Source organism: Bos indicus x Bos taurus, chromosome 3 (genome assembly GCF_003369695.1).
Source record: "Bos indicus x Bos taurus breed Angus x Brahman F1 hybrid chromosome 3, Bos_hybrid_MaternalHap_v2.0, whole genome shotgun sequence".
Lineage (NCBI taxonomy): Eukaryota > Metazoa > Chordata > Mammalia > Artiodactyla > Bovidae > Bos > Bos indicus x Bos taurus.
Window position 1 is genome coordinate 51,274,329 of NC_040078.1, and position 13,726 is coordinate 51,288,054.

The following is a 13,726-nucleotide window of genomic DNA, read 5'->3' on the forward strand; positions in this document are numbered from 1 at the left end:
CCATTGCAGGCTAACTAAATAAGAATCTTTGAGGATGGGCTCTAATTAATGGTGTTTTCTTAAAAGTGCTCCAGATAAACCTAGTGTATAACAGGGTTGAGAACCAGTACCATGGGAACAAAGATACCAACTATCTTGGTGACTTGTTTGCTACACTAGTTTCTACTGGCCCACCAGAACAACTCTGCTGCCATCCTGGACCTTGACTGCTCTCATATCTGGACCTAGAATGTACTCAGTCCTGAATATTCATTGCAAGGACTGATGCTGAAGCTCCAATACTTTGGCCACAGGATGTGAAGAATGGACTCATTGGAAAAGACCCTGATGCTGGGAAAGATTGAAGACAGGAGGAGAAGGGGACATCAGAGGATGAGATGGTTGGATGGCATCATCGACTCAATGGACATGAGTTTGAGCAAGCTCTGGGAGTTGGTGATGGACAGGGAAGCCTAGCATGCTGCAGTCCATGGGGTTTCAAAGAGTCAGACACGATTCAGTGACTGAACTGAACTGAGAATATATTCACCTTTTCTCCCTACCTTTATTGACTGCCAAGACTTTAGCATCTAATTTCTTGCCTGGAGCAATATGTTTTACAAAAACAATTTGGAGAATTGACAGAAGACTGCCAGCTAGGGACAAATAAGGACATTAAAACAAGAATGTCCCACTGTTCACACTGTTCACTAAACCCAGGGTAGGCAAGGCGCTAGCAGGGAACCTGGAAGAAAACTCAAGGAGTCATAGTAAGTGACGACACATTTATTCTCTCCTGACTGCAACAGCTGTAGCAGCAGATACACTGTATTCTCTCCTCTCATGACTAATCCAGTGGACACAGCCCTAACACAGCCAAAAAGCTCTTTAGGTGGAGCTCATATGTTTACAGAACAAAAGTGGCCCGTGGCCAAGTGGGTACATCATGACATGCATGCGCGGAGCTCTAAGTTATCTCAGCTGTTACATGACCATGTATTTACAAAACCTGGGGTCAGAGCGAGATGCCCTGGGGCAAGAGAGCCTGACCACCACCACTTTGGTTAATCTGCTCTTTCCCTACAAAGAAGAAACTTGTAATTAACACCTGTTCTCCCACCATCTCATAAAGACCAATCTTACATCAAAAATGTAAAAACGACATGGACACAGATTAAATATTCTTTGTACTGAAAAAAGTTTTCTGTGTAGTGCCAAAGTTCTTTGTACTGAATATACTTAGCTTTATGAAAAACATTATTTTCCTCATTTTGCTACTTACCAATAAAAGCTATGTCATTTACTAAGATCAGACTAGAATGTGCATTAGGAGTTGCTGACTTAAGGAATTACCTCAACCTGCAGGAACAGCAGACTCCTCTGAACTGATGAATATCTACAGCTGTTTCCCATGGACAGCCCTGTCTCAGAGCTCCCTTCTATCCCTCATGACGACACATGGTGTGGTCTACAGCAGTGGTTCTCAAACTTCTGGGCATCAGTGGTCCTTTATAATCTTAGTTTTTGCTTATGCAGATTGTATTTGTTGATAGTTACCATACTGGGATTAAAGGTGAGAAAAATTTCAAGCACTCATGAACTCATTTAATAGTAATATATCCATTATACATTAACATATTTTTAAATGAAAACTTCAATGTGAGTTACAGAATTGTTTTATATTTTCACAAAGCTCTTTATAATTTCTGGCTTAATACTATTCAGCTGGATTGAACGTAGAAGTATTTTTCAGTAGGAATAAATTCATGAAGGATCACTTCTCTCAACACCTAGGCGGTTACCCTCAAGGATCATCCTGGGTGATGATCATCACCTGCAAGCAAATTTCAAGCAAATCATCCTAGGTGATGCTTGAAATACATTTCAGCTTATCTATATTCTTCACTTGGTACTTAGAATAAAAGATAATCTCCTTAGGCATGTAGTCAGATCCACACTGAAGAGACCTGCATATTATCATTATTAACTAAACTTTACTGTTTTATTATTTTCTAAAGCCAAGTATAGTCATTCTGCTCCATAGGAAAACAGATCTCAAATTCATCTGATTTCTCTACTCCCAAATGATCATTATCCCTAACACCTTAACACTTTTGAAACTTAAATTCTATTACTTTATCACTTGAAGTTTTGTTTGCACTTAGAAAATCTGAATTTCTCACCCTAGCCTACTGGTACTGTTTGAATGCAACCCTGCCTCTAACTTACTCCTACACTCCTTTCTTCCTTTGCTCAGAATGCTTCACACGACCTTGGGTATCTCTCCTTTCTTTAAATGATCAAGCTTTTTCTTGTCACATATATTGGTGCTTCTAGCTGGAGGTCTCTCCTCACTACTCTGTCTGGTAAATGCCTACCTAGCCTTCCAATCAGTTTGGTTTTTTTTAATTTAAATTTACATATTTTAATTAGAGGCTAATTACTTTACAATATTTCCAGTCAGTTTAATTATTACTTTTTCAGAGAAGTTTTTCTCTGAACACATACCACCCTTCCTGCCAACCTCTTCTGTTTTTAGTTCCATCACAGTCTTTTCATTTGCAATTATGTATTTATTTGTGATAATTTAATTGGTATTTCTCTGTTCTACTAGATAGGAACTGTGTCTGTACTGTTCAAAATCATATCCTCAGGGTCTCTGAAACTGAAAAACTCCCCAAAGAGAACACAGGCAGAACAGCCTTTGACATAAATCTTAGCAATTTTTAAAAATCTGTCTTCGAAGGTGAAGGGAATGAGCAAATATAAACAAACAGGAAGGACCTAATTATACTTAAAAACTTTTGCAAACAAAAGGAAACCATCAACAAAATGAAGACAATCTACTGATGGGGAGAAAATATTTGCAAATGATATGACCAATTAGAGGTTAATATCCAAAATATATAAACAGTTCACACAACTCAATATCAAAAAAAAATCCAATTAAAACCTGGGTAGAAGAAACACGACACTTTCCCAAGGATGTATAGATGGCCAACAGGCACATCAAAAAATGCTCAACATCGCTAATCATCAGAGAAATGCAAATCAAAACCACAAAATGACATACCACCTCACATCTGTCAAAAAGGCTCATTTAAGTCTACAAATAACAAATGTTGAGGAGGATGTGGAGAAAAGGGAATCCTCCTGTTGGTGGGAATGTAAATTGGTGCAGCCACTTCAGAAAACAGTATAGAGGTTCCCTAAAAAACCAGAACTACCATATGATCCAGCAACTTCACTCCTGGGTATACATGTGAAGAAAATGACAACACTAGTTTGAAAAGACACATGCACCTCAGTGTTCACAGGAGCATAATTTATAATTGCCAAGATACAGAAGCAATGTAAGTGTCCATCAACAGACGAATGGATAAAGATGATGTGGTTTACACATGCCACGTAATACTATTCAGCCATAAAAAAGAATGGAATTCTGCAATTTGCGACAACATGGATGTACCTAGAGGATATTATGCTTAGTGATGTAACTCAGAGAAAGACAAATATTCTGAGATCACTTATATAGAGGACAAATCAGTGGTTACCAGTGGGGAAACAGCAGGGGGAAGGGCAAGAGTGGGGTATGGGATTAAGAGATACAAACTATGTATACAATAAATGAGCAACAAGGAAGTATTGTATAGCAGGGAAATTTAGTTATTATTTTGTAATAACTTAGAATATAATCTATAAAAATATTTAATCTCTATATTGTACATCTGAAACTAATATAAATCAACTAGAGTTCAATTAAAATTAAAAAAAGTCTTATCCACAGAGACGAACACAGATATAGCATATCTTACATTCAGTAAATAATTCTTGAATGAATGAACTAAAGCCAATACTTCATAAAATCATAACTTATATATAGTTACATCATCCTCAAAGATGACATCTATTCTAAGAATTTTGTCCCAGGAGATAAAGGTTGCCTTTTTAGGAGATGCTCATTGAATAGTATAGAACAACTTTCTGCTGAAAATATGGACATGATGTAAACAAAGAAAAACAACAAAAAGTTTCTTGGAGTCTGGCATATAAAACAAAAAGGAAAGTATCTGAAGAGATGAAAAAAAGGTTCCTAGTTAATTCAGGAATGTTTATTACCACTGACATTTTTCTACAGACAGTAATACATTCACCAGCAATCTGAAAGTGTCAACTTGGTTTTCTTAAGGCATGGAAGAGTAGGGGAAATAACAGTCTATGTGAGAGTTTACAGTACTTCTCAGATCGTCCCCTTCTCTCTAAATAATCTTCTCTGAGGTAGTACCTATTACACTTTTTACAAATGGTTCAATTAGTATGTGATTAACAGATAAGTGAAAGCAGCTGTCTGTAGTTCTCATACCTTTGAGAAGCATCTTCTTGGTTCAAGGCACTTGTCTGCTTAGTACCTACCATTAAAAGAAACAAAAAACAGTAGGTCAAGTGTACACGAACACCAGGTTACAGGACAGATTCTTGCCCAAATAAACTGTAGACCATCCTTTCTTCTTCTCCACACATTTCACTTCCAACTCTGTGTGAAAATCAAATGAAATGAGTAGGGAATCCAATTTGGTTTTGCAAGCTAATTATTTTTCTTGTTTAAAATGTACCTCTTTCAGGACTGCATTTTCTCATTATCCTAGTTGCATAATTAAGCACTCCTGAAAGCCTGAGATCTAGGGGCAACCTCTCTCTGTCCCCCTCAATGTTCGTTCTCTGGTAAAGAGGGGTGTGACCCCCCTCAAGAGATTCAGGGCACCATAGGGGCAGCCCACCTGCAAGGAGGACCAGTGCTAGGGTGAAGGCCGGCTGCACTCGGCCTTCCAACGCCCTCCTGGTCACCTGCCCACTCAGACGACCCCGATTGTAGGCTCTCAGGACCTCTCCTGCCCTGTCCCTTAGAGCCTGGAGCACAGCCAGCCCATTTTGGGGGAAATCTTGGAAGACTAGCGTCAAGAGATGGGGATTCGGACGAAGGTCTTTTCCAGAAGGCGACAGTTCGGCGGTAGAAAGCTCTTGGCCTTCTTGCCCCCGAGGATCTCCTTCCCTGGGGCAGCCTTTCGGGAGCGCCCACATGCCTCCATCTGGAATTCTGTCGGGGCCGAATCCTCAGTTCCAAACTTGGGAACAGGCCCTTCCTCCTACCTGCGACATCTCGGGAGGCGCGGGAACGCCGGGCTTTGCGGCCCGCAGAGCACGGTCCGACCCAGTCAGCCATGGGGTGCGTCGTCAGTGTCGGAACCGACCTTGGCGTCTTTCCCCCCCAAGACTCCGCCTCCCGTCGCGCAGCGCGGGGCGGGGCCGGCCAGGAGGGGAGGGACCCGGAAAGCAGCGCGGCGGCGGCGGCTGCGGAGGAGAGCCGCGAGCGGGGAGAGAGGCCTGGCGGTAGGTGGATACACGCGGGGTCCCTGGCGGCCGGGGCTCGCGGTGGGAGGTGAGCCGCGGAGGACCCGGCGTCGGGGCCGAGGCCTCCTTGAGGTCTGGGGCCCAATGGCCGACGCAGGCAGGAACCGGGAGAAATGGCTTCCCTTGGATGCCGCCTGCACGCGCGCTGGGGTTTTATTCGCCCTGCAGCCGGCTGCTGTGAGGATCCGGCGGAACCCCGCCTCTACTACTGGGCTGGGAACCCGGCGGTATAGCCCTGAGGGCGGCCTGTTGCCTGTTTTCGCGCGATACAGTGATTTCACTATATGGGGCGGGGCGCAGTACATCTGTTACAGACAGATGCCCGGGTCTGTAATGCTTGTTACTTTTGGGGTGGAAGGCATCCCAACTTTCATCCCCTCCAGGTGTTACACTCCAATTTCTGTCAAGTGCGACTTAAAAAAAAAATAAAGAAGAAAAGAAAAAGGCTCCCTGATAGTTAGAATTGATTGCAGGCCCACCTTTGGGCGGGAGGGGGTGGGGGGGGCGGGGGAGACTGTCTTTTAAAAGATCTTAGTGTAAATTTGTGCTACCTCTTGGGAATGAACTAAAGAATTTCTTTCCCCTTCAGTTTATCTTTCAAAATTTTGCTCCAAAAAAACGTAAAGGATGAAACAAGAGGTTTTTGTTGTTTTGGTTTTTGTTTTAATTTCTTAGGCTAACGTTTCAGTAAAAAATTTTCAGCTTTAAAAACCTTCCATTTTCTTTATTGTATTTATTAATAATTCATCAGAATGAAGTAACTTATAATTCAGTATAGTATTACTGATAGTTAACAGTGTATTTATATTATCAATTTCAGCATCAAAACTGGGAAAAATAAGGAATGGCTGTGGAGGAACTACAGTCCATCATAAAGAGATGTGTAAGTAATTTTTTCTGTTTTTGTTTTTAATGACATTTAATGACCTTTCAGAATATGGGAAGAGCACAGTTTATTTTTAATTACATCTGCAGTCACTCAAATTGTTAATCTAATTTAATCCTTGCTTTTTTTGACCTATGAATAAATAGCATGAAGGCAGGAAGACAGATTGGATATGTCACTTGAGGAAATAATCTTTACACTTTTAATGCGGATCCTTATCATAGATTTCTTTGGCACAGTGGATTTCAAGGTGATTTATTGAAGTATTTTTTAGCCTAATCCTAATTTTCATACATATGCTTATGTGCAGCTTATCTAGAATTTAAACAGATTTCTTTTTTTTAGAGAAAAATCAAATAGTTATTGAATTTCCATTTGCCTAAACATACTTGTTTTTTTGTTTGTTTTTGCCAGCAAATCCTAGAAGAGCAAGACTTTAAAGAGGAAGATTTTGGCCTGTTTCAGTTAGCAGGCCAAAGATGTATAGATGAAGGGCACATAGATCAGCTATTAGAAATTATTCAGAATGAAAAGAATAAGGTAAGTACAATCTTTCTGTGTACTTTTTTAGTCTTTACTAGTAAGAGAATAGGCACATGATACTATCATTCATCCATTCATTTTTTTCAGCAAACATTTAAGAATCAACTTAAAGATCCACTGTAGAAAACTGTGGAAAATAAAAAGGAAATAAGATCAATTATATACTTTAAGGTGCTTACAGTCTAGTGGAAGATATAAACATGTAAAGAACTAGCAATAAAGAGGCAGAATAAACAGATGGTTTATATCTGTTAAGTCATTTAGCTTCTCCAGAATAAGTGTTACAGTTGAAATATAAGTAAAATGCAAATAATATTTTGGGAGAGCTGGATGACCTTATTGGCCAATATCATCCGGCTATAATTGTCTCAGAAATCATTCTGCACAATGGGAAAGGATCTTCTTGGGATCAGGAACAGGTGGGACACAGTGTTTATAACACCACCTAATTTTGTCTTCGGACTCATCCCAGCCCCACACTTCCTATATGAGAGATCATCTTGTTTCAAGGAACATACTTTATAGTCCTATTTATTTATACAGTTTTTGTAGGGACTTCCTGGCAGTCCAGTGGTTAAGACTGGGTTCTTCCTTTGCAGGGGACACAGGTTCCATCCCTGGTCAGGGAACAAAAATCTGGCATGCCATGTGACTCCACCAAAAAAAAATTTTTTTCTTTGTTATAACATTCTAGTCATTCTGGCCTAGGATTACATACAGGGCACCTTGATTGTATTTAGATTACTAAAACCTTTTAATCATACATTGTTACAGAATCTCTTACTAGTTCAAAGGTCTTATCTCTTTTTATTTATAATTTTTTTTTAGTAAATATTAGGATGTTTTATTTAGTACATTTGTTTTTGATATGTATTTGTAATACCACTGTAGCCCCAAATAAAATAATGCTTTCTTTAACTCCTTGGTTTTTTCCAATTGCATTCTCAGAGGAGAACCTTTGAGAGTACCTTACTTTTAGCTAATCATAATAAAATTAATAAAAGTTAACTATTTATTGTGTATCTACTATATGCCAGATGCTCTTAGGTGCTTTACATCTTTTAATTCGCCTAGTCTCTCCTGAATCCCCTGATAGGATTTTCTAGATAAGGAACGTGTCACTGAAAAATTAGTGACTTGCCCCAAGTTACTTAGCTTTTATGTGACATCTGACATTTAGATCTGTACAGCCTGGTTTCAGAGCTCTTAACTAATTTTCGTCAACCTCCATAGCACTGTGTAGCACTTGCAGGAAGTTTTAGAGTAGAATAGAGAGGACTGATTGTGAGATTGAGACAGGTGACAAAGATGATGGGGTTTCTAGCCTCTGAGGAGATAATATATACTGAACAGAAAAAGGCAATTTAAGAAGGGGAGAAAGTTCCTTTGATGGAGGACAAGGAAGTTGGCATTGTTTGGCAATGTTGAGTTTAAGTTGCAACAGGTAATTGAAAAGTAATGTTTAGAGAGTAGAGAAATAGGAGATTAAGATGTAGATTTGTGTCTGACTGTTAGAGATTAGGTGATTGTTACAGACTTGAGAATAGTGAGGCTTAACCTTAATAGCTTGAGAATCACCTTGGTAAAGTGTGGTGGTTTATTTTTTGGCTGAGCCGGGTTTTGGTTGCAACATGTAGAATTTTTTTTTTTTTTTTAGTGTGGCATGTGGGATCTAGCTCCCTGACCGGAGATCAAACCTGGGCTCCCTCCAGCCTGCATGGGAGTGCAGAGCCTTAGCCACTGGACCACCGGGGAAGTCCCATGTGTGGTTTCTCAATTCAGAGGTTCAGATATTGATAAGACAGAGTTTAAAAGTACACCTTAGATTTCTTTTCTAAGAAAGGTGACAGTCAAGATTGATCAAGACTTACTGTTAATCCACTTTGTGTAAAAAAAAAAAAAAAAGTGTTTTTTAAAGTCACAGGAATGGTAGTTTGTCCTAAGATGCTATAGTGCAGGGATTTTCAATATTAGTACTATTGATATTTTGTAGCAGTTGTCACCCCAGTAATGACAACTAAAATGTCTCCAGGCATTACCAAATATCCCCTGATTGGGAACAAAAGCACCCCCATTGAAACCACTAATACAGTGGGAAAACTGTGGGCTTTGGAGTGGGACAGCCTTATGTGCAAATCCTGACTCTGCCACATTATAGCAGACATGAGGCATCTCAGTAATCTCTAAACTTTGACATTCTCATCTGTCAACTGGGAATAATTATTATTACCTGGTAATATTAAACTGTACAAGTTTAATTGTTTGTATTAAACTGAACAAGATGTAGCTTCTGGATAGTTAGTATTCTCCTTCCTCATAACGATTCATTATTTACATAATTACTGGGGAACTTGCAGCTGAGATTATGATTGTGTGATATGTTGTCACAATCCTTTTTTCAACTCAGATATGTAAAATTTTATTCGAATCTGGAATTTCTCTTAATTATACTCAGAGATGGGCTTCCCTGGTGGCTCAGATGGTAAAAGAATCTGCCTGCCTTGCAGGAGACCCAGGTTCAATCCCTGGGTTGGGAAGATCCCCTGGAGAAGAAATGCTACCCCACTCCAGTATTCTTGCTTAGAGAATCCCATGGACAGAGGAGCCTGGCTAGCTACAGTCCACAGGGTCAGAAAGAGTTGGACATGACTGAGCAACTAACACATTCACTTCCATGCCTAATAAACTTCTGTTTCTTTAACAAGCCTTAGCATAACCATCCCCTGTTCTGGGAAGCCTCTCGCTTTCCCTGGTTAGAAGTGACTATTCTGCTATACTTTATACTCTGTCTTTATTATTTTATAAGACTGAGTTCATTCAGGGAGTTTTGTACTGATCTGTATTCTTCTTAGATGTATTTTCTTTTGAATGAACCTAGAATATGAATCCTTTGAGGATAGATTGCTTATCTGATGTGTTTTTTGCTTTACTTCCTGCACCTAGAGTATTCTAGGGTCCTATCAAATACGTTTGATAAATACTAATGAGTTGAAGTAGAATGCAGGTCAGAGAAGTGGAGTATATTGCCAGTAGTTTTAAAAATCAGTGGTTTTGCTCTAGGGTGGCTTGTGTGTTTTTCTTTGAAAAGTTCTTTTAGATTTCTAAGTTTAGAATGGGTAGCAGGAAATTTCTGTTTATTAAAGTTGATTCTGAAAAAGCCAAATTAAGAAAGAAAACTTTAAAAAATAGGCCAGGAGAAAGTGGAAAACTAATACACTTGAAGGCAAACTAGAAATTGGCTAGAAAACTGACTTTACTGCCTTAAAAAAGAAAACAACACGAACATTTTATTTTACATTGCAACATTTTCAATTTTGCTTTGGATTTCAATAAGCTGAAGAGTTACAGTAAAACATGTCACCAAGTTTTTGTACTTAATGGAAAATTTCTAGAAATTGTTCCTCAGTCATAAAACCTTCTTGTATCTCCTTTTATTTTTTATGTCATCCAGAGGCCAGATGTTGAGAAACTGGGGTGAATCCTTTCCCTTTGCTCCAAACAGTTGGCAGCCTATAATACATCTTAATTAAATAATTGCTTTAGAAAAAAAAGGGAATCGGTGGTTTTGATAATGAATGTGAATCACTAATTACAAGTTAAACTTTTAGTTGTATAAGCATTCTGAAATATCTTTGAAAATAGAAGCTGTTTGTAGATGAGAAAGTTGATGAAGTGGTATCCCCTTTATGTTTACAGAAGTTACGTGATTATAATATGCTTAGAGATTCTCCAGTGAACTTTAAAAGGTTCATGAGTGTTGGCTGGATTGCTTTATGAATTGGGAGCAAAATTCTCCGTGAAAATTTTAAGTACTGCTCATATAAAGCAAATTAGCTCTCTTGTTGGAAATAGAGGAACTATTTAAATCCTGGGAAAGACTAACTTACCTGATTAAAAGTAGAGACTCATTTGCCTTTCCTCAGTGTAAGTATTAAAAACCAGTTTAGAATTTGTTATCTCTTAGCTGCCAGTCCTAGGAAGTCAATGGGGAGATGTTCATGGACACACTTGCCTCATCTTTTCTGTTTTTGAGGAAATTGTAAGCTTCACCAGGTTAAGAAAGCTCACTGTGAGAGTCCTGTAGATGGCAGTATTTGCTTTACTCTGAAAACGTTTTTACAGGTCATTGTTAAGAATATGGGCTGGAATCTTGTTGGTCCTGTTGTTCGATCACTTTTAAGGAATGAGAAGGAAGATGATAAAAGAAAGTGTCATTTCCTGCTGCTTGATTTATTGGTAAAGGTAAGTTAACAAAACTAGATTCACTTTGTTGCAATATGCAGCAGTATTTTATAATTTCCTTTAATGTTTTTGGTGAGAAAGCTTTAGTACATGAATATATAGGAGGGAACTCTTTGGAGAAGAGGCCCATCCTTATTTATCAGATGGGCAATTCCATTTCATTTTTCCCAAGTTTTGTGGATGTAAGAATTATCCAACCTTATCTTCATTTCAGTTCAGTCGCTCAGTTGTGTCTGACTCTGCGAGCCCATGAACTGCAGCACGCCAGGCCTCCCTGTCCATCACCAGCTCCCGGAGTTTACCCAAACTCACGTCCATTGAGTCAGTGATGCCACCTAACCATCTCATCCTCTGTCGTCCCCTTCTCCTCCTGCCTTCAATCTTTCCCAACATCAAGGTCTTTTCAAATGAGTCAGCTCTTTGCATCAGGCGGCCAAAATACTGGAGTTTCAGCTTTAACATCAGTCCTTCCAATGAACACCCAGGACCAGTTTCCCTTGGATGGACTGGTTGGATCTCCTTGCAGTCCAAGGGACTCTCAAGAGTCTTCTCCAACACCACAGTTCAAAAGCATCAATTCTTCTGTGCTCAGCCCTCTTTATAGTCCAACTCTCACATCCATACATGACCACTGGGAAAACCATAGTCTTGACTAGACAGACCTTTGTTGACAAAGTAATATCTCTGCTTTTTAATATGCTGTCTAGGTTGGTCATAAGTTTCCTTCCAAGGAGTAAGCATCTTTTAATTTCATGGCTGCAATCATCATCTGCAGTGATTTTGGAGCCCAAAAAAATAGTCAGCCACTGTTTCCACTGTTTTCCCATCTATTTGCCATGAAGTGATGGGACTGGATGCCATGATCTTACTTTTCTGAATGTTGAGCTTTAAGCCAACTTTTTCACTCTCCTCTTCACTTTCATCAAGAGGCTGTTTAGTTCTTCTTTGCTTTCTGCCATAAGGGTGGTGTCATCAGCATATCTGAGGTTATTGCTATTTCTCCTGGCAATCTTGATCCCAGCTTGTGCTTCATCCAGCCCAGCATTTCGCATGAGGTACTCTGCATATAAGTTAAATAAGCAGGGTGACAATATACAACCTTGATGTACTCCTTTTCCTATTTGGAACCAGTCTGTTGTTCCATGTCCAAATCTAACTGTTGGTTCCTGACCTGCATACAGATTTCTCAAGAGGCAGGTCAGGTGGTCTGATATTCCTATCTTTTTCAGAATTTTCCAGTTTATTGTGATCCATACAGTCAAAGGCTTTGGTATAGTCAGTAAAGCAGAAATAGATGTTTTTCTGGAACTCTCTTGCTTTTTTGATGATCCAGCGGATGTTGGCAATTTGATCTCTGGTTCCTCTGCCTTTTCTAAAACCAGCTTAAACGTCTGGAAGCTCGCGGTTCATGTATTGCTGAAGCCTGGCTTGGAGAATTTTGAGCATTACTTTACTAGCATGTGAGATGAGTGCAATTGTGTGGTAGTCTGAGCATTCTTTGGCATTGCCTTTTTTTGGGATTGGAATGAAAACTGACCTTTTCCAGTCCTGTGGCCACTGCTGAGTTTACCAAATTTGCTGGCATATTGAGTGCAGCATTTTCACAACATCATCTTTTAGGATTTGAAATAGCTCATCTGGAATTCCTTCATCTCCACTAGCTTTGTTCGTAGTGATGCTTCCTAAAGCCCGCTTGACTTCCCATTCTAGAATGTCTAGCTCTAGGTGAGTGATCACACCATCATGATTATCTGGGTCATGAAGATCTTTTTTGTACAGTTCTTCTGTGTATTCTTGCTACCTCTTCTTAATATCTTCTGCTTCTGTTAGGTCCATCCCATTTCTGTCCTTTCTTGAGCCCATCTTTGCATGAAATGTTCCCTCGGTGTCTCTAATTTTTTTGAAGAGATCTCTAGTCTTTCCTATTCTATTGATTCCCTCTATTTCTTTGCATTGATCTCTGAGGAAGGCTTTCTTATCTCTCCTTGCTATTCTTTGGAACTCTGCATTCAAATGGGTATATCTTTCCTTTTCTCCTTTGCTTTTCGCTTCTCTCCTTTCCACAGCTATTTGTAAGGCCTCTTCAGACAGCCATTTTGCTTTTTTGCATTTCTTTTCCATGGGGATGGTCTTGATCCCTGTCTTCTGTACAATGTCACAAACCTCTGTCCCTAGTTCATCAGGCACTGTGTCTATCAGATCTAGTCCCTTAAATCCATTTCTCACTTCCACTGTATAATCATAAGGGATTTGATTTAGGTCATACCTGAATGGTCTAGTGGTTTTCCCTACTTTCTTCCATTTAAGTCTGAATTTGGCAATAAGGAGTTCATGATCTGAGTCACAGTCAGGTCCCAGTCTGTTTTTGCTGACTGTATAGAGCTTCTCCATTTTTGGCTGCAAAGAATATAATCAATCTGATTTTGGTGTCGACCATCTGGTGATGTCCATGTATAGAGTCTTCTCTTGTGTTGTTTGAAGAGGGTGTTTGCTGTGACCAGTGCATTTTCTTGGCAAAACTCTGTTAGCCTTTGCCCTGTTTCATTTTGTACTCCAAGGCCAAATTTGCCTCTCTTTCCAGCTATCTCTTGACTTCCTACTTTTGCATTCCAGTCCCCTGTGATGAAAAGAACATCTTTTTAGGGTGTTAGTTCTAGAAGGTCTTGT

The 13,726-nt window shown here is 39.5% G+C and overlaps 2 protein-coding genes across 14 annotated transcripts in view; one reads left to right on the top strand and one right to left on the bottom strand.

Annotated features, from left to right (window-relative positions):
• The window catches only part of RPAP2 (RNA polymerase II associated protein 2), a 127,688-nt gene extending 122,449 nt beyond the window's left edge, over nt 1-5,239 (bottom strand). For all 10 annotated transcript variants that reach the window (XR_003510300.1, XR_003510301.1, XM_027536515.1 and 7 more), the window contains exons 1-2: nt 5,128-5,239; nt 4,343-4,388 (exon numbers count right to left, since the gene is read on the bottom strand). Coding sequence is in view for 8 of the 10 variants with exons in the window: in XM_027536515.1 (XP_027392316.1) it covers nt 4,343-4,388; nt 5,128-5,200 (119 nt within the window). In the remaining 2 variants the exon portion in view is untranslated. The remainder of the gene's footprint in view (nt 1-4,342; nt 4,389-5,127) is intronic.
• A 41-nt stretch (nt 5,240-5,280) lies between these two features.
• Nucleotides 5,281-13,726, top strand: part of GLMN (glomulin, FKBP associated protein) — a 44,942-nt gene continuing 36,496 nt past the window's right edge. For 2 of the 4 annotated variants that reach the window (XM_027536519.1, XM_027536523.1), the window contains exons 1-4: nt 5,281-5,367; nt 6,209-6,271; nt 6,689-6,814; nt 10,940-11,059. In XM_027536519.1, coding sequence (XP_027392320.1) covers nt 6,233-6,271; nt 6,689-6,814; nt 10,940-11,059 — 285 coding nt within the window. In that variant the 5' untranslated portion in view covers nt 5,281-5,367; nt 6,209-6,232. Of the gene's footprint in view, nt 5,368-5,397; nt 5,417-5,695; nt 5,715-6,208; nt 6,272-6,688; nt 6,815-10,939; nt 11,060-13,726 lie in introns of those variants that run through there. The other 2 variants (XM_027536521.1, XM_027536522.1) reach the window with 2 other exon arrangements.